The 25,339-nt window shown below is 39.7% G+C and overlaps 1 protein-coding gene and 1 long non-coding RNA gene across 2 annotated transcripts in view; one reads left to right on the top strand and one right to left on the bottom strand.

The window, feature by feature from the left end:
• wnt9a (wingless-type MMTV integration site family, member 9A) overlaps window positions 1-21,339 on the top strand; it is a 33,952-nt gene extending 12,613 nt beyond the window's left edge. Inside the window, exons 2-4 of the mRNA XM_077516766.1 lie at window positions 11,107-11,366; window positions 14,071-14,333; window positions 20,121-21,339. Coding sequence (XP_077372892.1) covers window positions 11,107-11,366; window positions 14,071-14,333; window positions 20,121-20,639 — 1,042 coding nt within the window. The 3' untranslated portion in view covers window positions 20,640-21,339. The remainder of the gene's footprint in view (window positions 1-11,106; window positions 11,367-14,070; window positions 14,334-20,120) is intronic.
• The window catches only part of LOC144017338 (uncharacterized), a 51,017-nt gene extending 27,491 nt beyond the window's left edge, over window positions 1-23,526 (bottom strand). Inside the window, exons 1-2 of the long non-coding RNA XR_013283165.1 lie at window positions 23,486-23,526; window positions 14,055-14,231 (exon numbers count right to left, since the gene is read on the bottom strand). This is a non-coding gene — a long non-coding RNA (uncharacterized LOC144017338). The remainder of the gene's footprint in view (window positions 1-14,054; window positions 14,232-23,485) is intronic.
• Window positions 23,527-25,339: the final 1,813 nt, after the last annotated feature.

Here is a 25,339-nt window from a genome sequence, read left to right as displayed (position 1 = left end):
ATTTACAGCTACCAGCCAGACACTCGTTGGTAATGCTAACAGCTAGCTGCAAGCCACTTAAGTCGGACACTTCTGCTGTATCGTACAATGACATGTAATTAATTAGCGTTTTTTTTTAGCATCCTTAAAGGTGTATTCAAGGATCTTTGGTCGCTGCGTCTTCCGGGTGGATCATCTTAACGATTGGTTCTCGATCCCATCAATCAATCTGCCGTAACGACGTCGTGCGTGCTCCTCCCTTCGAGTGTTTGTAGCATGTAGCCGCTAAGCTTCGGATTCAGCCATTCATCGTTGTAGCTCCCCCCCGACCACACCGCATACTTTGGCTGAAAGCCGCAAGGACATCCGTCTATGAAGTGAGGCCGGCTGCAGAGACTGATGAAGATGATGATGAAGATAAGCTCGCACGTTCGGCGACCCCCCTCAAACCCCGTGGACGAGCAGGAGAGCTGGTAGGATGGTCTGCCGCTTGCGCATTTTTTAAAAAGTGACAAACGGACGTTTGGCTTCTACTTTTTGAGAAGATCCTTGAATACACCTTTAATTAGCGATTGAATATGAGTTCAGGATAGCGCCGAGTTGATGTTGGGCTCAACTACCATGTCAATCAAAACTATGATAAAGAAATCCTAAACGTCTAAAAGGGAAGTCAAGCTAGCCATCACGCCACAACGTGGGCCAACTTCAAAGTTAAAGTTTAGTAAAACTATTTGGTAAACTTTATTTCGAAGTTAGCCTTTTGTATTTTTCCGCCAACCAATCTGCCTGAGCTGGACCGACCACAGATCAATGATGATCCATTGCACCACTACTAAGAGCTCACCACTTGCTTATACACAACAGTTTTTCCCCAACTTTTTTTAAGCCAAATTGGCAGCGTAAACTTTCCGTCACGAATGACATGCTTTCTATTTACACTTTCAATCGCACGCACCCCCCTGTCCCACGTGCAGCACAATGTTGGGATCTCTGCTTTTGGTTAAAAAGCATTGTCCGCCACCACATTCTGACAAGCTCTGGCATGGCTCGTGCTGCCACACACCAGATGGCACTTGGGTGGGCAGGGTGGTCTGAAGTTCATCCAACATTTCCATGATTTGCGTGCCACCCAAAAGAAGGCAGCAGCACCAGCAGCGAGAGACTTCTCGAGGTCCGCAGGCACAAGCGTAAGTGCTTCGGGACACATGCGGACTTCTGTCGTTGTTTTTGCAATGATGGTTTTGTCTGGAGGAGGCTTCGTGTGGAGCCAACAGCTGGGTGGAATGATTGACATTCGTTTAGAGTAATTGACCAGTGGGAATAAAGGGAAAACTGTCAGGAGAGGGTGGGTAGGGGCATAGAATGAGGAGGAGGAAGAGGGCGGTTGCTTGTGACGAGACCAACGCGAGTTGATGGAGAAGTTGTCGCGTTTGTGTTTTTATTTGGGTTTTCTTTGGCAAAGCGCAATCAGCCAGTGACTGATTGGCTGTTGACTGAAGGTAGTAAGTGCTAGTGTGTGTATATAAGTGCAAACATAAGATTATTTAGCTCAACATATTTTTTTAGTTTCCAGCTAAGCTAAACTACTAAAAAAAGAACTTAAAAAAATACTACTACTAAAAACTAAGCAAAGGTTAAATAAAATAAAGGTTTATATATATATATATATATATATATATATATATATATATATATATATATATATATCATGTCATTTCACCCCAATAATATTAAATTTATTTATTTAATTTCTAATATATATTAGAAATGAATATTGAATCTGATTAATATTTTTAGTTCAACAATACACATTTGACATATTCGGCATAAAAAAAAAAAAAAAAAAAGTAAATACGTAAGAATGTTGAAACAAGTATCCATCCATCCATTTCCTTAACTGCTTATTCTTCACAAGGGTCGCGGGGGTGCTGGACCCTATGTTGGATCAAGTATGATTTATTTATTAGTTTCTATTTTATTCTAATAAGATTTCTATTGAAAGATGCATTAATTCAGTTTTTACTTCTTTTAATATATATAATTTGGCTATGAGCCACAGATAGACACACAGACAGATAGATAGATAGATAGATGTATATCTAGATGGATTGGGTAATCAATAGCTATCTAGAGTGATCGATAATATATCACACAACATCTACCTAGATTGTTAGATAATCTAGGTCTATCTATTGATCTAGATCAGTGTTTCTCAATTCCGGTCCTCAGGCCCCCCCCTAGCCAGCCTGTTTTCCATGTCTCCCAATTCCCAATGCAGCTGATTCTAATGACAGCTAATCAGCCAGCCCTGGAGAAGCCTGATAACGATCCTTACCTGCGTTGCAATTGGGAGACAACCTAGATATTTCTAGATTGGTCTGGAAGGATGGATAATCTGTCTTAATCGATAGATAATATATCTGTCTTGATAAATAATCTATCTGCAACGATATATTATCTGTCTGGCCTGATAGATTAGATAGATAATCTATCTCGTGCGCTAGATTGTCTATCCAGATAGATAGTTCTCTAGACTTCTAGACTCTAGACATTGATAAGATAGATAAATCAATTGATAATCAAGATCTAGACTCTAAATAAAATCAAGAATCTTTCTATCTGTCTAGATTCTAGACAGATCGAACGATTCTTGATCTAGATAGAGTGATAGATACTCAATCTTGATCGATAGATAATAGATCATCTAGATAGTTTGATAGATAATCTAGATCAGGGGTCCTCGAGAGCCGCAGTTCTGTATGTCCTCCTCCAATACAGGCGAGGATCGTTATCAGGTTTCTCCAGAGGTTGCTGATCCTTTGAATCACCTGTGAGGGAGGAGGGAGACATCTAAAACACGCAGGACTGCGGCTTTCGAGGACTCTGGGTCGACTACCCCTGATCTAGATAGATAAGATCGATAGATTCTTAATCCAGACAGATCAATAGATACGCGATCTATCTACTTACCTATCTACAAGACACTGTATAATGAACTTCACTGATATGTAAAAATAAATAAACTGAACCAAATAGTGTGGAAGAGGCAATAAAAAAGTGGTGCTACCAGAAGTACCAGCCGAGGGTGACTTCCAGAGAGGGAGTGATGATGGTGAAGGTCAATGAGGGATGGAAATGGAAAATGTATGTAGAGTAAACGTCATGGCCGATGGGAGGTGCTGACATGCCGAGAGAAAGAACTAAACAAACTAGCGAGTGATAGACTGGGGAGGAGCTGCGCAAGCAGTCTGTCGAGGCAAGTGTGTGAATGGAAAAACAAAGCTTCACCAACCCTTTTTTTTCTCCTTTTTTTTTATACGTCGGTGTTATATTCCATGTGTAACTTCTGTTGCTGGGCCAACACGTCAAACAAAAACACCTGAGGGAAAACGTTCCGGGATGTGAAAACACGGCGAGATGTTCTGAAGATCTTAGCAGGCAGCAGACGCCACTCTGTTCTAATCACGTTAACATGTCTTGATAAGAGGCCGCGTGTGTGTTTTGAGTTGAATTTAGCTGTCAAACGTGACACGTGGCGGCGCGTTTCGATTCTGCTCTGTTTTTCCCCATGACAGGAATGCTAATTGCAGTGAAGAGTGTGTAGATTAGAAGAAACAGTTGGGCAAATTGCATGTGATAGATGATTGCTGTGATGTATAAAATGTTTCTCTTTGTGGAATGCCGTCCCACAGCAGTGTGTGACCAGTATTAACAGGAGTCAGGGTTTTGTGGCCAAAAATCGTTGTATTTGGTAGATGATATCTATGCTGTAAGAATGCTTCTTGCCAATAAATGTATACTGTTCGAAATAAATTGTTTAAAGTTTGAGAGTTTAAGACTTGTTTATTTCTCTGTGTGGGATACCACCCCACAGAAGTGTGTGTGTGTGACCAACAGGTGGTGGTGTTTGGCCTTTTGCCATTTGTGCTTGGTCAATTACTTCTATGTTCAAAGAAAACTTTTTCTCAGTAATTTCAAAACCTTTCAATTTATTTTATTTCTATTTCTATTTGTAATGCCATCCCAGAGTAGTGTCTGACAAGCAAAGGACTAGTTGATGTCAGAAAATTTAACCTTTCACCTGCATGAAGAGATGCCAAACTTCTAGTAGTTTTGTAGGGTTCTTCTACACTGCACTAAGACCCACGAGTCTTTATTTAAAGAATGGAGCAGAGTGAAACCCTGTCCCACAGCAGTGTGTGACCAGGCTGGTCACGCACATGAGGAGGTGCCTGATTTGTTGTAGCTGTGCATGGTTCTTTTGCACTGGAATGAGGGACTCCTGAGTCTATACTTATTTGTTTGTTTATTTCCACAGTGCATTCAAATACAGTCAAAACCTAGTGATACAATCATTTCACTGTGAAAAATGGACTCCCTCAGAAGCTCATAGCTTATACAATGGGGTCCAACAACCTACCACCAAGAAAGAATTGAAAGAATAGAGCATGAATGGCCGTCCCACAGCAGTGTGTGACTAGGATTAATAGATGGTGTCAAGTGTTTGTGGCCAAAAAAAAGTACTGTTTAGTAGATGATTATGTTTTGAGAATACTTCTTGCTTACTTCTATTGTCATCTGTTGTTTATATCGCTATTTGATGGGATGCGATCCCACAGAAGTGTGTGCGCAACAGGTGGTGATCAAATACTGGCCTTTGTCAATAAAGTTTTGACATTTGAGCATTTCTATGCTCAAATAAAAGTTTTAGTCTTTCAAAAGTTTTTAATTTTATTTCTATTCATGGAATGCCATCCCACAGCAGTGATTGACCAGGACTAGTTGTGAAAATGTTTGAAAATTTAACCTTTCACCGGCATGAGGGCAGGATGCCAGCCTTATTGTAGCTTGGTATGTTTCTTCCACACCAGCTCTGACTCAAGACATCCCACAGCAGTGTGTGACCAGGATGGTCACCTGCATGAGCAGGTGGTGTCAAGTCGTCATTGTTCAGTAGGCCTCTACTGAGGCTCCTGACTGTTTCACAAAAGAATCACTTGCAAATTTGACAGTATGTCTTGTTTCTTCCTTGGTGTTGATCTGTCAACTCTAAAATGATGTAGATTCCCAGAAATTTCCAGAAATTCCTCAGGGATCAATAAAGTATCCAAACGCCAATTTCCGAACTTCCGAAGTTTATATATGTGCGCAGCAAGCCAAATAAGTGTCATCAGAAGAAGACCTCTTTTTTTTTTTCAGCGTTACTGTTCATTTGAGCGCCTGCTACCATCATACATGTTTTTCCTCTGTAAGTAAAGTATGTCAAGAGAGCAGCCGGTGTCAAGACATAGCTTGCCAGGTTTCCATTTCAAAATCCATAGCTGTCAGACACGTTACAGCAAGGCAAACAGGCGTTGTAAAAAGGAAACCGTTTGACCCAATCCGAAAGCCGATCCTCGATGCCTCGTCCGTTTTCGATTGGGCCGCTCGCATTCCCAGGCATGCGGCGCACACGCAACCCTTAAGACAATATCGCATAGCATATGGAAGCCATTAAGCCCGTTGGAATGAAAGTGAGGACTCCGGGGGAAACACTTCAGTCGGTTATTTGACTTAATAAAACAAATCTCTTGTTAAAGAACCCTGGTGACTTTCACCCGAGCGCTGATAGTCTCGTCTGAATGGCGGTAATGACATTGCAAGTGGATCAGCGTGTTGCGTTGGCATAGTATTTAGGAATAATGTGGTCAAGTCTGTGGCCTGACTTCCTGTTTGCTGGTGTTATACTTCACTTCATTTGATGTGTATGTATAGTATAAGGATGGTGTTCTGAATGGCGGTAGAGGTGGCAGCTAGGGGCCACAGCAGCAGTTTTATCAGAACAGGACATGTTTTTATCAGACGAAGGGCAAATGCACTGGATGACTTTCCTGACCAGAGTGGATCAAGAAGCTTCTTGTGAAGCTTGTTGATTTGATTGGCAGAACATTCATCCAATCGCCAACTTCCAACTTAAAGGGATAGTTCGGATTTTTGGACATGAATCTGTATTGCATCCTCACCTCCAGTGGCGTGCGATCATCACTGACTTACCCCTGACAGCGTTCTGTGACACGAGTTCTGGTCCCATTTTGGTCGAGAGGAAAGTAGTCCGGCAAGTTGACTGGGATCACGGAAATAAAGCGTTTTTCTTCTAAAAACAATTTGTGTTCAAAAGAGTGATACATTTGTATCACAAAACTTCACCCTAGAAAAAAGTCAGACTCTATTACTGCCGGGCACTATTTTTCTGTTCCTTCGTATCACTGCGCAGCGCGCTGCATACAGCTGATAGACGCGCACTAATCTACAAGTTTTTGAAGTTATAATTAAGGCGGAAAACGCACCTATCAGCTGTATGCAGCGCACCTTGCTGGACTACTTTCCTCTTGACCAAAACGGGACCAGAACTCGTGTCACAGAACGTTGTCAGGGCTAAGTAAGTGCTGATTGCACACCACTGGAGGTGAGGATGCAATACAGATTCATGTCCAAAAATCCGAACTATCCCTTTAACTTTTTTTCTTTCCCCGAGAAATGTATAACTTTTTTGGAATTAGACTGAAAATTTCACCCAAAAAGTTGATCCGTATGCATGATGTCATTACTTGTTATCAAACAAAAGCAGAATTTTGTAGCTTTAACTTTGTATTTAATCAAGTGCAATGCCATAATAGTCATTAGTGGTAGTACCCAAACAGAAGGCTGTTTTTCCATTTTTGATTTTGAATGCAGAGTTTTCAGTTGCAAAATCAATGTGTATATTTAAAGGCCCAGTATGCTGGTTTCACTCAGGAAAATGCACTTTTTAAATACAGGATGTACACACTTTAACTTTCTCTCAGTCTACACATCTGGGTTTATGTTAATCTTTGGTGGTGACTTTGTCCTACACCCCCACCCCCCCAGCCTGTATTTTGTCATTTTGTGTTTGTTTTGTAAACAGCGGGACGTTTCTGTTGAAAGACAGTATTTACACCCCTCCAGCCAATCGCAGAACAGGGGGGGTGGCGTGTCGCAAACGGGGCCAGGCGAAGGTGTCGGCTGCGTGACGTCACTTCAGCGGCAATTTGAAAGCACGCACGGATTTTTATTTTTTTTTTCCTCACTCACTCACTTACTCACTCACAGAAGCTTACGTGTGAATTTGCGACACTCCACCCCCCCGCTCTGCGATTGGCTGGAGGGGTGTCAACACTGTCTTTCAACAGAAACGTCCCGCTGTTTACAAAACAAACACAAAATGGCAAAATACAGGCTGGGGGTGTGGGGGTTTAGGACAAAATCACCCCCCCACGTGAAGAAAAGCCCAGATCTGTAAATTGAGAAGTAGTTTGTTTGTTTAAATCCTGTATTTAAAAAGTGCATTTTCCTGTGTGAAACCGGCAGACTGCGCCTTTAAATATGGTTTGAATATTTTTAAAATAATATTTATTATACTTACTGTACTTATACTATATTGGATATACTCCATCCATCCATCCATCCATCCATCCATCCATCCATCCATCCATCCATCCAAAATGCCTCAAGGTGTGGTCCTCGATTACGATGGAAATCCGTTCCGATGACGCCGAGTTTTTATGCAACCCACTTTAAAGTAATGACACAATTAAGGTTTTTGGCCATAAATACAAAAACAATCAAATAAAAAACAGTAAGTACAGCAGTCAGTGTTTCTAGTTTCTTACGCCAACCCGTAAACTAGTTAAAAAACATTCATTACCTTAGTAGGTGCCTTGAGTTGATTTTTCAATGGGTACATTATCCGCTTGGATAAAAACAAACAAACAAACAAACAAACAAAAACACTTCGATATTTGTCATTAAATGCTTTGTTTTTATGTAGCTGTAATTAGCGAGAGCTCTGTGCATGTTTCTGCTTAACAATTCAACCTGTTTTATTTTGCACTCCAGAGCATATAGACATAATGGGCAGGCTCCAAAACATGAAGCATTTCTTTGCTATGTGATTTCTAACAGGCGAGTCAAAAGTCTTCTTAAATTGTCTGATGGGAAGTTGAGATGCCAAAAATGTGATTAACGAAGTGAATTCTTTGAGGTGGAATCCTCCTGCAATTCCGCATGTTGTCAGGATGAAGATTGAGAATAATGAATAAACTCTGTGACACAGCTTCCTTTGATTAGTTTTATTTTGATTAAGCTTGTGTCCAAGGTAAATCTAAAAAATAGTGCATGATTTCTCTTTGCCTGTCTTAAAAGACTGGAGAATGAATAGTAAATGTACAGATGTGCTCATAAATTTCCTGTACATACCCTAGTGGTATGTAAACTTGAGTACAAGTTTATGGTGAGAAATGCCCATAAAATCCAACATATTGTTGTCGTTGTTTTGATATTTTCAGAGGTTGAAGCGGACATGAGTAGAGATTTGCATGTGACCTTTGGTGATGATTCAATGTGTTTTTGAGTCATTAAGTGACATTTAGTTTTTTTTAGTACAGTTGTGCTCATAAGTTAACATACCCTACGAGTATTAAACTTATGAGCACAACTGTATGTATTATAAAGTGTCGTTTTTCACTACAAGACCTCCGGGCATCAGTTTTGTCTCTATTGTTCCCAAACCTGCACACATCTCTGCATATGCAGGTCACAAATCTAACAGCTACAAATGTTTACCGATAGTGAGATTAAAAAAAAATAAAAATAAAAATAAAAATTATTTGACGCCTGGGTAAATCATAAATGCTTGACCACCCAGGGTTGAATTAAATTTTGTAGCTAAAAAAAGAAACCTCTTTTTTTTTTTCTTCTTTTTTTTTTTCTTCTTTTTTTTTTTTTTAAATGTTGAATGTGGAGGACTCGGGTTTGATTCCAGGCTCCGGCCTTCCTGGGTGGAGTTTGCATGTTCTCCCCGTGCCCGCGTGGGTCTTCTCCGGGTACTCCGGTCTCCTCCCACATTCCAAAGACATGCTTGGCAGGTTAATTGGGCGTTCTGAATTGTCCCTAGGTGTGCTTGTGTGTGTGGATGCTTGTTCGTCTCTGTGTGCCCTGCGATTGGCTGGCAACCAGTCCAGGGTGTCCCCCGCCTACTGCCCAAAGCCAGCTGAGATAGGCTCCAGCATCCCCCGCGACCCTTGTGAGGAATAAGCGGTCAAGAAATTGGATGGATGGATGAATATATGTATGTTTCGAGTTTAAGAAAAATGTGTATTTATAAGTATAAGGGTGTTTGAATAGGTTTTTAATGTGTTTAAAGTGCATGAGACTTTCTCACAGATTTCACCTTTTGCGGATGGGAAATCTCCCAGTAATTTCAATTTACGTTGCTATCCGCTATTCCCCCCCCCTAAAAACATACTAAACCGTCCTGCATTGAAATGTTTTCCATCACAGAGTTTCTGTTAAAATCTGTAACCATGCAACTATTCTCTGCCAAACTTTGGACTGCATTAGTTGTCATTGATCTGCAAAGGTTAAAGATACAATTAAGACTTACTGGAGTGTATCATTGAATTCAATGCAGCATAAATGAAGCGTAAAAATTCCTGCAGTGGCCCTCAGTTCCAACACGTGTGCCTTTATGACTCTGTGCAAATCCATTTATTCTTCGGTTTCACTCTGAGGGTGCGAAGGCTGCCAAAGATTAGACATAATGAGCAGCTCGGCTGCCAATCCTGTCAGTCGCCGTGACCAAAACGGTCGCAGGGCGACTGTCGTCGTCCCCCTCGCGTGCGTGTTTACGCAAGCGGCGCTGCGCTCCCGCCATGGCGACCTCAGATCGCTGGTCTTCGGGGGCCTGCCAGCTCTGCGGTGGGGCCTCTCGCTTGTTTGTTTTTGTATACGCTTCCCTTAAATAAACTGAGGAGAGGAGTACGAGCGCGCCACATGTTCTGTGTGCAGCTGCAGCGTGAAAGATCCCGAGTACGGCGAATTCTCTGTGTTTGTGTGGGGATTCTCTAATCAGAGTGTAAATCCTGCGGTATGGTCCTGTTTAAATCTATACAACGCAGCTGTGATTGCCCCACATATCAAAGTATCACACATCGTATTGCCTGGTTGCTGTTGTTTTGAAAGCTTGTCCTCAATTCTGTTTCTTCTTGCTATGGTCCAGAATTATTTGGATGACAACAGAGTCGTCATTTATATTTACTGTAATGCAAACAGTGATGAAAGTGTTTTCTGCATTTCCTCAGATAGTAGCCCCGATTATAATAGACACTGTGCCGTAATTTGCGTTCGTCATACACCTCACCTTCCTGTTATGTTTTGTGTCAAATTGACCCATTTGAATAGCTAGAAAAAAAAATACTAGATAGATACATATATTACAAATATGCCCTGCGATTGGCTGGCAACTAGTCCAGGGTGTCCCCTGCTTACTTCCCAGAGCCAGCTGAGATAGGCGCCAGCACCCCCCGCGACCCTTGTGAGGAATAAGAGGTCAAGAAAATGGATGGATGGATATTCACTTTGAACTAACTTAATTCAATTGTGTGTTACGAATTGAGGTGATAAATATATATTTTTTTAGTTGGTCAACAATTCAATTTGTAATCTTAAATGTTTTTTATTTATTTATTTATTTTTTAAGAGTATTGTTCCGGGGAGCTACACAACTTGTTTGTTCCACCTACTCTGGGTTAGTTTTTCTGTCATAGCGCTTTTTCATATTTTTTTAAAGCCTTCTCTCATTCTCCAGGTGAGTAAATAAACACTCTTGGCCACTAATTGCGGAACAGATAAACAGTAGATTCGTATCTGCCCCTAATTTGTCATTTAAAAATCCTTGTCGGTGTGGCGAGAAAATACATATTTTGGTCATTATGTTCCAGATATTCTACCTAGCAACAAGTGCCCGGGAATACGTGATGCGTGTCCAGGAAAAAAAAATCCGAGCAATTCCGCTGAACGACGGCGCAGCGTCTGCTAGATAGTTACCCTTTTATTTCTCTTATAAACTTTTATATTGAGCCTCTAGTGATTTGCGTTGTCTGAGTGATTTATAACTGCCGTTGGAAGAGAAATTGGAATTTTAAAAGGCATCAGAGTATGAAAGCATACTCGAGCGTTCCTGGTATGCAAGCGTACCTAATCGGTTCGTTCCTCACCAGTTTCTTCAGATAAAAACGTCACTGGCAGGAAATGCGCCTGCTCACTTCCCACGTTTTGTTTGTGTTTTAGGCTGACAGGTAATGAGCCGCTGTCCATCCTGCCACTGAACTCTCTGCCGGAGGAGAGCGTGGGCCGGGCCCACTACAAGCTGTGCGACCGGCTCAAACTGGAAAAGAAGCAGCGCAGGATGTGCAGACGTGACCCGGGCGTGGCCGAGACCTTGCGAGAGGCCATCACCATGAGCGCCCTAGAATGCCAGTACCAGTTTCGCTTCGAGAGGTGGAACTGCACCTTAGAGGGACGACACCGAGCCAACATGCTCAAGAGAGGTACGGGACAGGTTCCTTCAATATGTTCGCTTTCGAAAGCACTTTTCCTCATTAGGGTCACGGGTAGGGGTGTTAAAAAAAAAAAAATCGATTCGGCGATATATCGCGATACTACATCGCGCGATTCTCGAATCGATTCAATAAAAAAAAAAAATCGATTTTTTTTTTTTTTTTTAACGAGCTCAGAATTGTTCTTTCGGTAGTCTTACCGATTCAACGTCTTATCATCATTGCCTTTTTTTTTGTGTGTGTGTGTGTGTGAATCGATTTTTAAACTTCCATTTTTAATGGAAAAATATTCAACAAAACGTCTGACTTCGGGTTAGGATTCACACCTTGAGCATGGAAGAATGTTATATGAACGGAACATTAAGCCTTAATATTTTATTTTAATGCTGTTCAAACATGAAACAGATTACAACCTCTATAAGACTGCAATTTCAGATGAATAAATAATACATTTTCATATAAATCTTACATTCTACAAGCTTACTGATTAGTATTTTCTAAATTTGAATGAAAAAAAATCGCAACAATCGACTTATAAATTCGTATCGGGATTAATCGGTATCGAATCGAATCGTGACCTGTGAATCGTGATACGAATTGAATCGTCAGGTACTAGGCAATTCACACCCCTAGTCACGGGTGAGCCCATCCCATTCCCAACTGACTTTTGGGTGAAAGGCATGTATAGAGTGATGTAGATAGACAAATATTGAAACTTACATTCACACTTAGATAAAAATTGACACTTACAGACTTACATTCATGCTTTTTGATTGTGTTCGGAAGCCGGAGTACAGAAAAAAAAAAACACGATCATGGAGAAGACATGCAAACTCCATCAAGGAGGGCCTGAGCCGAGATTTAAACCCAGAGCCTCTGAACTGTGAAGCACACATGCTAACTCGTGGCTTCACCGTGCTGCCTAGGACATGTTAAAATTAAGCAGAATTTAAATTAGGTTGAATTAAAATTATATTCAACAACCAAATTAGAGATTTGTGATCTTTAGAGTGTATCAAAATTGGCAAATAACTAATTTAGGGTAAATTTCAACAATATTTCATTTGAAAATGTACATATTTTTTTTTTAATAATGGGAAACAATATTTTTGTCAAATACTGTCTTTCCTAAAATAACATCAATCCATACACTTGTGTGTCAAATAACTGCCTCCTTTTTCGTCATGAGGATAAAAAAACAGGTACTAACACTTACATTTCTTTTTTTTTTTTTTTGTTTGGTTTAGAGTTTACTCCTGAGTCCATTTGAACTTGCTTGCTAACCAAAACAGCAGCACCTGTTATGGTATGCAAACAGTATACATTTTCTGCAGAGAGCTAATGATCTTGTGCTACAATATTTTAAATGATTAATGGTAACTCTGCTGCATGTTACAGGGAAATTTAAATCTAAAAACAATTTTTTCCCCCTAATGGTCCAATTTTTATTTTCATTAAATTTAATGTAAAAGCTCGTAAAAAAAAAATAATAATAATCGATTGGGGTTATTACACAGGAGAGGTTTATAAGAAACACTAAATCTTCACTTAATGTTTACTAATTACGACACTGAAAAAGGGACTGATCCACTATAATACTCGGGTCAATTTGACACATTTTTTTCAGGTTGTTTTGTATAAAATCAAATGACACAATTGGGTAGTTTTGTGCAAAACGACCCAGAAAGTTGGCTCAAATTGACCCAAATAGTGGATCGGTCGATTTTGAACCCTACTGTTTATAGAGTGTAGGGGATGCAAAAAAAAAACAAAACAAAAAAACAAAAAAAACAAACAAAAAACAACAACAAAAACAAAGACTAAAACAGTGAGTGCTTTATAGCGCATTTCATACACAACGTAACTCAATATTATATACTGTAATTAAAAGCACAACATTGAAAATCAGTTACAAGCAGGCTTAAAGAGATATAAAAGCAAACTAAAAAAAATATCTATATTTTTTAAAAAAATAGCTTCCTAAACTTACTAAAAGAGCATAGAGTGCAAGAACAAGATTTTTGAGAACATGATTTTAAAGGCCCATGACGCAGGATACAGAGTTTCTGCACATTTGCGACCCCTCTGGCGAAACGCGGAATGGAAGTCAGCGACGCGCACGGCCAGGATCATGAGCATGTCGTCATGCTCAGAGCAAAAGTTAAAGTTTCCTGCCCGACCGCGCCAACATTATTTCACTTTACAGGAAAATAGGGCAAACAGTCATTGTGCCACAGTAGTGCCTCCTGTCCATTATACAATTCTTAAAACATGTGTGGGTGAAAAATATGGTTATTTTAACACTCCAATTTGAGTCTTAAGTTGCGTCATGCCCCTTTAAAAATACTTTGAAAGACATTCATCATAGGTATGGGAAAAGAGGATAGTTTTAAACCTGGCTTTTAAAGCTTTTACACTTTGTTGGTAAGTTTTAAGTCTTAATTCACTCATATTATTTACTCTGATAATAAAGGATACCAGCAAATCGGGGGGCATATTATACACAAGTATAGCGGGGGGGATTAAAAAATAAAGATGAATTTTGGGGGGTTTATTATACATGAGTGCGCATTATACACGGGATTTTATGGTAACATATTTATCATCATTTTCATCATCATTTTTTTTGTACCAAAGAAACCAGAGTTAGCAACCAGATAAAAAGTAGAAATCCTTTACCATTTGCTTTCCCAAGGATTCAAGGAGACCGCCTTCCTGTACGCCATTTCTTCGGCGGGACTGACGCACGCCATGGCCAAAGCGTGCAGCGCGGGCCGCATGGAGCGCTGCACGTGCGACGAGGCGCCCGACCTGGAGAACCGCAAAGCGTGGCAGTGGGGCGGCTGCGGCGACAACCTGAAATACGCCAACAAGTTTGTCAAGGACTTCCTGGGCAAGCGCTCCAACAAGGACCTACGCGCACACGTGGACATGCACAACACCAACGTGGGCCTGAAGGTGAGTGTTTGTAGTCATTACTAAATTGGGTTGTGCAGTTCAAACGGATCAGGAGGGAAAATATCCCGACATAGTTGTAATCGTTTGGACCCATCTCGAGCTAATCTGTCTTGTTTGAGCATCCTAAATGCAGGCACGCCCCTATGAGGGTCTGCATTTTTTTTCCCCCGTCGACTGTGATTTATTAGCTGATAAGATTAAACAAAAAATAGAAAATATAAATCATAATTATACTGTATGATGACTTGGCTGGGGTGTTTTAAATCATCATAAAACAGTCATACAATAATTTTATCGCAAAAGCCTCAACTTGTTTTATTATAGCATTTTTTTTAATTTATTTATTAATTAAGGAAAATAGGGACAGCATAGCGGACTGATTACAGGTCTACGGTATAGATATATATATATAGAAAAAAAGTCATACAAAGTGCCAATGTGTTACTATTTACAGAGGTGTAACAAAAACTTAATCGAAATTGAAAATTGGAATCAAAAAATCGGCTTTGATTTAAAAGATGTGAGTGCATCGAATGGAACGAAATGAAATCATTCCACTTTTAGCTCTTTAACCGCCAAAAACGTTTAATGACGTATGCTAAAATCCTAACGTTAATTGACGTGTACGCCGTTTTTTATTTATTTATTTTATTTTTTTTTTACCAATGGGCAGTGCAACGTCTTGTGTCTTGAGTTGTGAAATCAAAAACACCCACTAACTATGGACAGCAGATGTCAGCATTGTATCTCTTTTCAATGGGCTCAAGGTGTATCAAATTACAATGAAGCATGATGAATCTGATGAAAGAGAACATTTTGAAGGATGACGTGAATGATCAAAGCCTTTGTCACATTAAATCTAATTCACAGAGCGTCACTAAACAAAAAATATTACTGTCAAAGTCACTGCTGTGCAGAAAATGTATCTTTTCACAAAAAGCTTGTTTTCGCCTGATCTTTTTCTATTTTCGCTTATGTCACTCAAATGTCCTACAGTGGTACCTCTACTTACGAAATTAATTGGTTCTGGAAGAAAGTTATTAAGTAGAAAATTTTATAAGTAGAGACGCATTTTCCATGTAAATGCCCTAATCCGTTCCAAGCCTCCCAAAATTCAGACACAAATGTTTTATAAAGCATAAAAATGCATCAAAACATGTAAAAAATAAATGTTACAATTAGATTATTGCACAATAAATGAGAGTTGTGCATAATGTAAAAAAACAAAGAATAAAGTAAAGAATAAAAATGATGGTCATTTACCTTTTTAACTGCTGTCCTCATCGTTTTTTGCCCTCTTTGGTTCATGTTGCTCTCTCTCAGTGTTTCTTTTTTTTTTTTTTGCCTGGTGTTTTGTAAAGACCTGATCCATGGATGTTTTTTTTCTTTTCTTTTCTTTTATTTATTTATTTTTAAACAATCCTTCGGAAATGTCCAAGGCAAACATCATCTTAGTGAGCAAACGCCCGGCTGCTGAACACTTTTTCTGGGCGATTCTTTTAAACAAATTCTGAAACTTCATGGAAACTTCCGGTATGGCGAGGCATCTTTTTCCAAAAAAAAAAAGGCCCGTGTCGTCGCAATTAAAAACTTACTGTACCTTCATCAATCACCAACTGTTTGAATTTTTGCGCAAATTCGTTGGCCGTTAGTTCATACAGTTACGAAAAACTATCGAACACCTCATGAGCCGCGGGATGAATGATGAGGACGCTGTATAGACACCGATCTAGTATCTACGCTCATAGATACCTATGGTAGAGGTTCCTCTTAGCCAATGGGATGCCAGAACGATGCACAAACACCAATCTAGTATTTCCGCTCGTAGGTACCTATGGTAGGAAATAGCCATAGCCGAAAGTATGTTGCGTTCGGTAATGCATTTTTACCTTTCGTATCTAGAAATTTCTTTCGTAACAAGAGGCAATATTTTCCCGTTGAGGCGTTTCGTAACTCGAAAATTTCGTATGAAGAGACGTTCGTAAGTAGAGGTTCCACTGTATTTTCAAATGGTGATTACTAAAGAACAGAATAAGGTAGAAACGTACTTTTTTCTAATGAAAGAATGGAATCCAGTCTTTCATTTGGTATCCACCATGTTTATGTATTCATAGCGCACAATAGTCTGTTTGCCTTGAAAGATGAGTAAAAATGCTCAAAATTGGCTGGCACTGCAGGGGTTGTTTTTTGGATAACATTTGGCAGTCAAAGTCAAACATTGTGTCCTTGAATTGAACCATTTCGGACGCATACCACATTTACAGTACTGACAAGTTCATTGATATTGTAAAATTATAAGAAACCAATTACGTAAAACCCTCGAATTGAACTGCAATTCCGCTGAATCAAACCAAAACTGTTCTGCTTTACATGGCTAAAGCTAAATGCTACCTCGGTTGAGAGTTCAACAGCGCTAAGCACTCACCATTAGCCAAACCTTTTTGCTCTGCCCGACAGCTAATTGGAATCTGGCAGTACCGTTTACCTCGCGCCGGACAAGCATTGTTTGACCGGCAAGTGCCGACTGCAGTGGATAGTAGGACTCAATTTCCCATGATCCTTAGATACGAAAGCAGGAAGTAGTCTGCTAACGCCGAGATGTGGATGTGAACGAGAACGCAAATGTGAATTTTGAAGTAAATAGGAAGAAATTTAACAGTTAAATTCCTTTTTTAATGATTTTATCGTATGAATTGTTTTGACAACTGTGTGATTGACATACATATGGCAAAAAACGGGAAGCTGGGGGACTGTCACAGCTAGCATGGGACATCTGGTTAGCCGGGATATCTGGTCACCTTAAGAATACACAACTCGATACAGGAAGGCCCTGAGCCAAAATTCAAACCCACAACCTCTCAATTGCAAGGCAGAGATGCTAATACCATGGTGACTGTTCAAACTATGAACATTTGTTGAGCTTTGTGGCATGTTTTTCACTCAAACTGGTGTCAAGTTTTTCGTTGTTGAGAAGTTCTAACTATAAGGTACCACTATCCTGACAGTAACCCAATAAAAACGGAGTAGTCTTGGCCCCTGATACTATAACTATAAAAACTGAGCAAACTCAGATTGAAAACAGTTTGACTGTAAATGTGCTCACCCTTTTCAAAGCGCTCATTTGTCAGTATTCTTCTTATCAGATGTCCAAATATGTTGGACTGACAAAAAAAAAAAACGTCGACGGTTTGGATTGTAAAATACAAGGACAGTTGGAATCGGTGGAGCCAAAGCAAACTCAAGGATTGGAATGTGTTACTTTCTGCAAATTAACTTGAAAAAGAACTACACTATACCCTAAAACAGGTGGCCCAGACATCTCGTTTCATTGAGCCCTTCCCTTGCAGTTCGCCTCTCCAAATATTATCCTCTGGGGAGATGCTATCTGCGATTCAAGATTTACAACATTGCTTTTTTTTTTTTTTTTTTTTTGCCATTTTATTTTTGTTACCTAAGTTTTGGGATCAATTCGCAAGAGGACTGTCGTGGAATGTGCTGGCCCGCACACCCCCACCCCCAAAAAGCTGACCTATCGCATTTTCTTGACCCGTTGTCGTGATGAATGTGCACTTCCTGATCTCTTTCGCAGTCGCAGCGGAGAAACTGAGGTGCAATCCAAAATCCCTTGGTCTGAGACAATGTGTTATTGTCATTGATTCCGAGACGCTCATTGCTTCTGACAGCTTGCGGTCTGACTTTTTTGGCCGGGGCACGGGGATGCGAAGGCTGCACTTTTTTTTTTTTTTTTAGCCTGTGACCATTTCACTTCTATAGAGGAGAGCTTTTTTGTTTTTTAAATAGTTGATGGACTAATTACAACGCTCAAGGTCGGCTCGCAACTTTGCTTTGAACCCGAATAAAGCCAAAGTGCCCGTACACTGTCAAACACGCTGGTCTCTAGAGAGCTCCTCTAACAACCTCCCCTCATTTATCATCATAATAATAGGTATTGACTTTGATTAAAATACCACGTGTGGTTATTAACTGCTGCGTGTATGAAAGAGGCACCTTGATCTTTGTAAACCACAACAGTTCACCCACTAATGACAGACTCCTTTTAATGTCCAATCTAGTCTAAGCACTATGGTGCTTATCCTGTTTAGCAACCTGGAACCAATCATAGCTGACCTGAGGGTGAGCAAGCAGGCAGTCTGATTTAAATCAAATCAAAATGATCAAAATACTCCAAGGATTAAGAATTAAACGCACCCTACTTTTTTTTTCCGCTATAGCCCATGATGACCACGAGCGCATAAAGACAATGAAAGCATTTGTCGCGTCTTCCTTTCTTAAATTAAAGTGGAAGTCAACCCCAAAAGAAAATTCTTGACAATAATGTTCTATGCAGCCCCACAAGTCTAAATATGGCATTTGGGTTAATATTGCGTTATTGGAATATGAATTAAGCAGCAAAATCCAGCAGTTCTTGTCAATATCAGAAGGCGGCCATTTTGCCACTTGCTGTCAAATGATAATGACATCACAGTTGCTCAGGTAACAACCAATTCAAGCTCAGCTTCAGAAAACAGGTGAATCTGATTGGTTGTTACCTGAGCAACTGTGATGTCATCTTCAGTCGACAGCAAGTGGCAAAATGGCCGCCCCATGAGATGGATAAAAAGGGCTGGATTTTGCTTCCTAACTCATATTCCACAAATGTAATATTAATCAGAATATAATGTTTAAATAAACTAGTGAGGTCACATATAACATATTATTGTTAAGAACTGCTTAGGGTTGACTTTCCCTTTTAACTAAGATGTCAAGCGAGTACAGGCAGGTTTTCCGTCTTGTCTCCCTCTGTTGGTCATTGTTTTTAAATGTTATTTAGACGGGTAAGTCAATTTCGTTGGTCTGCACAACTGGTGCACTGCTTGATCAGCCAGGATCGGAATCAACACCCAATTTATCTGTCGTGGATCGGTGATCGGCCGATCCCTTCAAATAAAACCGATCTTCTCCAGCGATCACAGGCCTGGAAAAAGTCAGCCGCTGTCCTCTTCAGCTAGGAGATGATTAACTCATTTGGCTCCCAATAACGTGTAAATACGTTTTTTAATGTTCTAAGTGTCCCAAAGACGTATTTATACTTTTTTTTTTTTTTTTTTTTATGCTAGACTTTAGAGCATACAGAAGGCTTTGATGCAGCCTCTCAACTGCAAAGAACGGTTGCAGAAATGGTAGTTATTACACAAACGGCCAGCAGGTGGCAGTAGAGCAAAGGAGATCAACCAGGGTCATGTAGAAAAAAAGCTCAATTACTTACAATGTTGAATAGATTTGTGAAAACTGATGAAACTTAGCTCTCTTCTAATGTTAATTGCTGTAAAACGGAACCAGACAGAAACATACTTTTTTTTTCCTGATGAAAGAAGAGACTTTTGATAGGTTGCATGCTTTTATAACAATAGAACACAATATTCTGTGGGCCTTGCAAAATCAGTCAAAATCCAGTAAAACAGCCGGGAGCGAACGGGATTGCTTCTGTGAAAATGGCTGGGAGTGGATGAGTTCATAGAATTGTCATTTTTACTTGAGAGAAATACTTTTATGACAAAAATTGAGGCTTTTTAAACATCGGCGATCGACGTTCAATAAATGGCTAAAAAGCGTATCACAGACTGTAGATTTACAGTGAGTGCACCTTACTGTAAAGATGCATTAAAAAAACATTATAAACCACAGATTTCCATGATACAATGAGGATTTCCTCAACAAGCAGACAGATATGTTCTACAAAAAAATGGGACAAAGTCAAGGTACCACTGTACTATTTGTGACGTGCAGGTCATCAAGGCCGGCGTGGACACCACCTGCAAGTGCCACGGCGTCTCCGGCTCCTGCACCATCCGGACCTGCTGGAGGCAGCTGAAACCCTTCCACGAGGTGGGCAAGCAGCTCAAGCAGCGCTACGAGACCTCGGTCAAGGTGGGCAGCTCCACCAACGAGGCCACGGGGGAGGGCGACATCTCCCCCTCGGGCCGGAGCCAACAACACCCGCAGCAGCAGCAGCAGCAGCAGCAAGCGCCTGCGCTCCTGCAGCTCAACGAGCACATCCCCCGCACCATGAGCCTGCTGCACATCGAGGACTCGCCAAGCTTCTGCAGACCCAGCAAGTACTCGTCGGGCACGGCGGCCCGCAAGTGCTACAAGGACAAGAACTGCGACGCCATCTGCTGCGGGCGGGGCCACAACACGCAGAGCCGGGAGGTGACGCGGCCCTGCCAGTGCCAAGTGCGCTGGTGCTGCTACGTGGAATGCAAGCAGTGCACGCAGAGGGAGGAGGTGTACACCTGTAAGGGCTGAACGCCATCACGGGAGTGGTGATACTGATAAGCACTTTGAGGGATTTTTTTTTTTTTTTTTTTTAAATTCAAAGACAAACTTCTTCTCAGACAACTGGGTGAACATCTCAAGCCTTGACCAGACTCTCCTTACGCAACCATTCTTTTCACCATAGCCAAGACTGAATGAAGAAGGACGACGACGCGCGACGACTTCCAACGAAAACCAGACAGGGTGTAAGAATTTTACTCTACACGCACATATCTACGCGCGCACACATTGTGTGTTTGCATATGCATGTAAATAACTTTATAATAATGTTATATAGATTGTAAAGCCTTTATACAAGCCACTTATGTTATTTTATGGTAAAACAAACCACTAACTGCACAGACGCTTTGTTGTTTGTGCGAACGTTCCCGCCTTTCGGGAAAGCTTTAAACAAGGACTTCTCCTTTATGGGGCGAGAAAAAAACAAATTGAAACTTTTCTTTCTTTTTTTTTTTTAAAGGATAATTTGCAGCTGTAAGTTGCATTATTCACATAACTGGACACTTTATTAGAGACACCTGCGTCACACATAAGATCCAATTCAGGAGCTGTTGTTTTCAATTTCAAATTCAGATTACTTTATTGATCCCTAAAAAAAAACACTTCCCCCAGTCACCACCTGTCCAAAAAACACGAAAGCAACAATGACCAGCAGAGGGAGACATAGCAGGAAGCGTAGCAGGTCACCATTCAGTGCCCCCGAGTTTCTTCGATGAAAAAGAAACATAAAGAAGGGGGAGGGGGGGAAAACAAGGCTCAAGCTCTGAATACATCGTATATACTAGGGATGCAACGATAAGGGCAATATCGTGATATCGCGATATTAAAACTGCCACAATATCGTCGTCGTCATGTTCACAATATTTAAAAGTAACACATCTGTTAAAAAAAGTCAGGTTGATTTCCATTTGTGCAGTTCTAGCTCCCTCTAGTGGCTAGTTTATTAGTGCAATTTAATTTTCATTAGGGATGTTTTGGCCTTCTATGTTTAAAATCTATGCTAATTGTTAGATGAAGGGGAACCTAATTTGCTTGTGAAGCGATCAATGTGTGCTTGTATTAGCAAGTAAATGCCTCAATATTGTTATTAGAGATTGTAAGGTGGTTTATATGCATTGCTGTTACGTACAAAAGCACAATATTGTGCTTTTTTTAGTATGAGATCTTTTTTTTTTTTTTATACAATATTGTGACTTTTTTTCAATATCGCCAACCCCCCCCCACAATATTGTGATAATTATTGTATCGTGACCTTCATATTGTGATAATATCGTATCATGATGTTTGGATATCGTTACATCCCTAGTATATACACTATGAAATAAGATTTTTTTTTCCCCCCACGACATGTAGAGTTCCTGAACTTGTTAAAATCCGTTAAGATGTTAAAACATGTATATATACCCCACTTTACCATATTTAGCTACATTACTGGGACAAAATATTAGAAACAACTCCTCAAGCGTGGCACAATGCAGTTCTACACCACCAACTACGATAGTAAAAATGTTTTGAAAAAAAAAAAATACACAATGGGAATTATATTGATATTTTGGACAATTCTATATTGGAAAAAGTCAGGTCAGTCTTTTCTGTTCCCTGGGTTGGATCGGTGCAGGTGTACCTAATAATGTGACTGATGGGTGAATGCAAATGAGGAATACAAATACAGTACGTCCCTCTGCCTTCATCCGAACATTGTTCAGGGAATAACTCAGACCACTACGACTGTTTGGGGGGGAATCATCAATCATGAAGACGACAGCGGCCTTGCTAGAAAAGTGCGGACGGATGTAGCCACCGTACTATCACCGTTGAGCCATATTCCTCATTAGCATGATCACCAAATCATCTGATGCCCTTAATGTAGACCGTGAAGATGAAAGGCTTCTGTATTGTCTGCACTTAGCTTCTGGTAATCATTATATAAGATATCCAATCAGATATGCAGTATATAGGAAGTTGTGTATGCCTTGTTTGTGACTACTGAGTGAGGGGGGGACCCAGTTTTGTATGATAGCATTTATTCCCACACTGAAGTCCAAAAATCCCTTATTATTATTTTTTTTAAAATCTATATTTATGAATGCAGCGCAGATTTCTCGCTCTTTTTTTTTTTTTTTTTTTTCTTCCAATAAAGAAAAGCTGTAAATAGGTTGATTCTCCTGTGGTAAAAAAGGCACATGTTCTACTATTGCAAGAAGTGACTTATAGTGGTACCCTGCAGTTCTCTACCCAAAATTATACATGCAACGTCTCATAAATAACATTATTAACTGCCATACAGTCAACCAATCAAAAGTTAGAAACAATAAAACACTCTTTAAACTCTGCCTACACACGTATCACGTGAAATTAACGGCTAATATCGTGTAAAACAAGGCGCACAATAATAATTTGGCAGCTAGTAGGAGAACCCAATCTAACAGATTTTTGGTCATATTTACTCATTGCTCCTTGTCAAATGTACACCATTCAAAACACAAACAAGTATAACACAGCATGAGACTAACAGCAATTTAGGTGTTTACCCAATATTCTTAGTCAATTGTAAATTGTTTAAAACCGAACACACATAACATGTCACCTTTTTGTTTACAAGTGACAATCATGTAGCAGATAGCCAGTTGTCGGCTAGCATGAGAAGCTAACGAAGCAGTCTACATCCTTAGCGCCAGTTCTTGTCTGCGTGGACAAACAGCTGAACTCAAATGCAACATCTGAAAAGTCCTTTGCTCACAAAAAGTTAGTCAATACAAGCTCCGGCTGAAATTCCTTTCAAGGATATGTGAACAAATACGAAAGTCGGGACTTACCAAAATAAAACCAAGATGGACTCAAATGCAAGATGCTAGTCACGGACGATTCAAATCAAACTCATATGTTCACATACAGCTGGTCAACAACAACAGGAAGTAAAACATACCAAAATAAGATTCACAATTAACCACATGATGCTGACATACTTTTCAAACAAAATCTAAACCAGAGTTATTGTGGCTGAGGAAAATATTCAACTGAGAGTCTCGCATAAAACAAAAACAGGAAGTAGCAATCTACCAAAATATAATCAAAATATAATTATTAAAAAAAAACAGAGTACAAGTACAAACTTGTTAAAATAAAACCAATAATGCCAAAAACAACACCAATCACATAAACTTGACTAATGGAGGATTACTACTATAGTTTGGAAACAAATCCCCAAGTACAATTGTAACAAAACAAATTGCTAGTTAATCACATGATGCTTAGAAACTTTGGTTAGATAAAATCAAAACTTAGTTATTTGTCTATTTATAAAATAAAATAAAAATCCCCTATTTGCTGAGAGCTCATAAATCATAACAGGAAGTAGAAAAGAAACCTACCAAAATATAGTTGGAATAAACCTAGAGACCTAGCTCGGACAAAAACCAAAACAGGAATTACATATCTACTCAAATATAATGCTTAGGCACTCTGGTCACACCAAATCCAAATTAAAGATTATCAAAAAAAAAAAAAAAAAGTCCAGTACCAGGTGAGAATCCTGGAGCAAAACAAAAATAGGAATTAGAAACCTAAACCAAAAATCCTTTGATGCTGTATAAAATGAGGTCTAGTGATGCGCATTTGAACTCCATGTTTCACTCAAATGTCAATTTGGGGCGTTGGAACTTCAGGGTACCACTATAGATTCTAATCATAGACACGGCACCATGCCACCGTGGTCCAGAATTTGAAGCATTTCGATAAGCAAATAAAAGACACGCGGAAGTTTGCACGCTACAATGCAAACCATAATAACTATGCAGCGCAAATGCCTGCTTGCCACAGCACACTTTTGGTATGTGCTCAACCCCCTCCACCAAGAAAACACCAACTTTTCTTGGCTGGTGAACCCGTTGAAGACAAACAGGAATACCAAATGCCCACTGAGTGCATTCTTTTGGCTTTGTTTATAGATTGTATATAAGGAGAATGATGACGCAAGATGATGATGTCATCCCGCATTCTCCAAATCCCAAACTCTGCACTGTTTAGTTAGCAGAAGACCATGTACAAAAAAAAAAAAAATAATAATCTATTTTGTAGAAAAATAAATAAATTATTTTTAAATATATTATGAGCATGTGTTTAGTGTAAATACGACTAAATTGATTTTATATCCTGTATTTTGTATTTTTTTTTTTGGAGAAGCATGTGTTCATATGCAAACTTGCTGTTTTTCAAAGCACTAACAAAAGCCTAACAAAATGTGTATTCATGTGCACCATCTCCACAATATCTCCCTTGGATTTGATCTGTTTGTATCATCTACTATTTTTGTGAAAAGCCTTTATTATCATTTTGTCACTTTTTCAAGTACTTTATGTTTTTGTTAGGGTTTGTGCAGTGCGTGTACAAACACACACACCCCGATATCAACACACCAACATGCTTTTTGTCATGTCTTATGGGAACCCTAAATTATTGTCCTCTACCTCATGTGTATAGCTCGTAGACATAAGCAGATCACAAATGACTGGTAAGAATGTATTTAAGTTATTTAACATCTTTGTATAACAAAGGCGAGACAAGAAATCTGAAATAATAAAAATGAATTTTTAAATTATATCCGTATATTCCTGGTGAGTCATTTGGGTCCGAGTGGCATGATAGATGACAAAATTATCGACCAAATGGCC

The sequence above is a fragment of the Festucalex cinctus genome, chromosome 1, assembly GCF_051991245.1.
Source record: "Festucalex cinctus isolate MCC-2025b chromosome 1, RoL_Fcin_1.0, whole genome shotgun sequence".
Lineage (NCBI taxonomy): Eukaryota > Metazoa > Chordata > Actinopteri > Syngnathiformes > Syngnathidae > Festucalex > Festucalex cinctus.
Note: the sequence above shows the minus strand (reverse complement) of the source record. Positions and strands in the feature narration are given on the sequence as shown.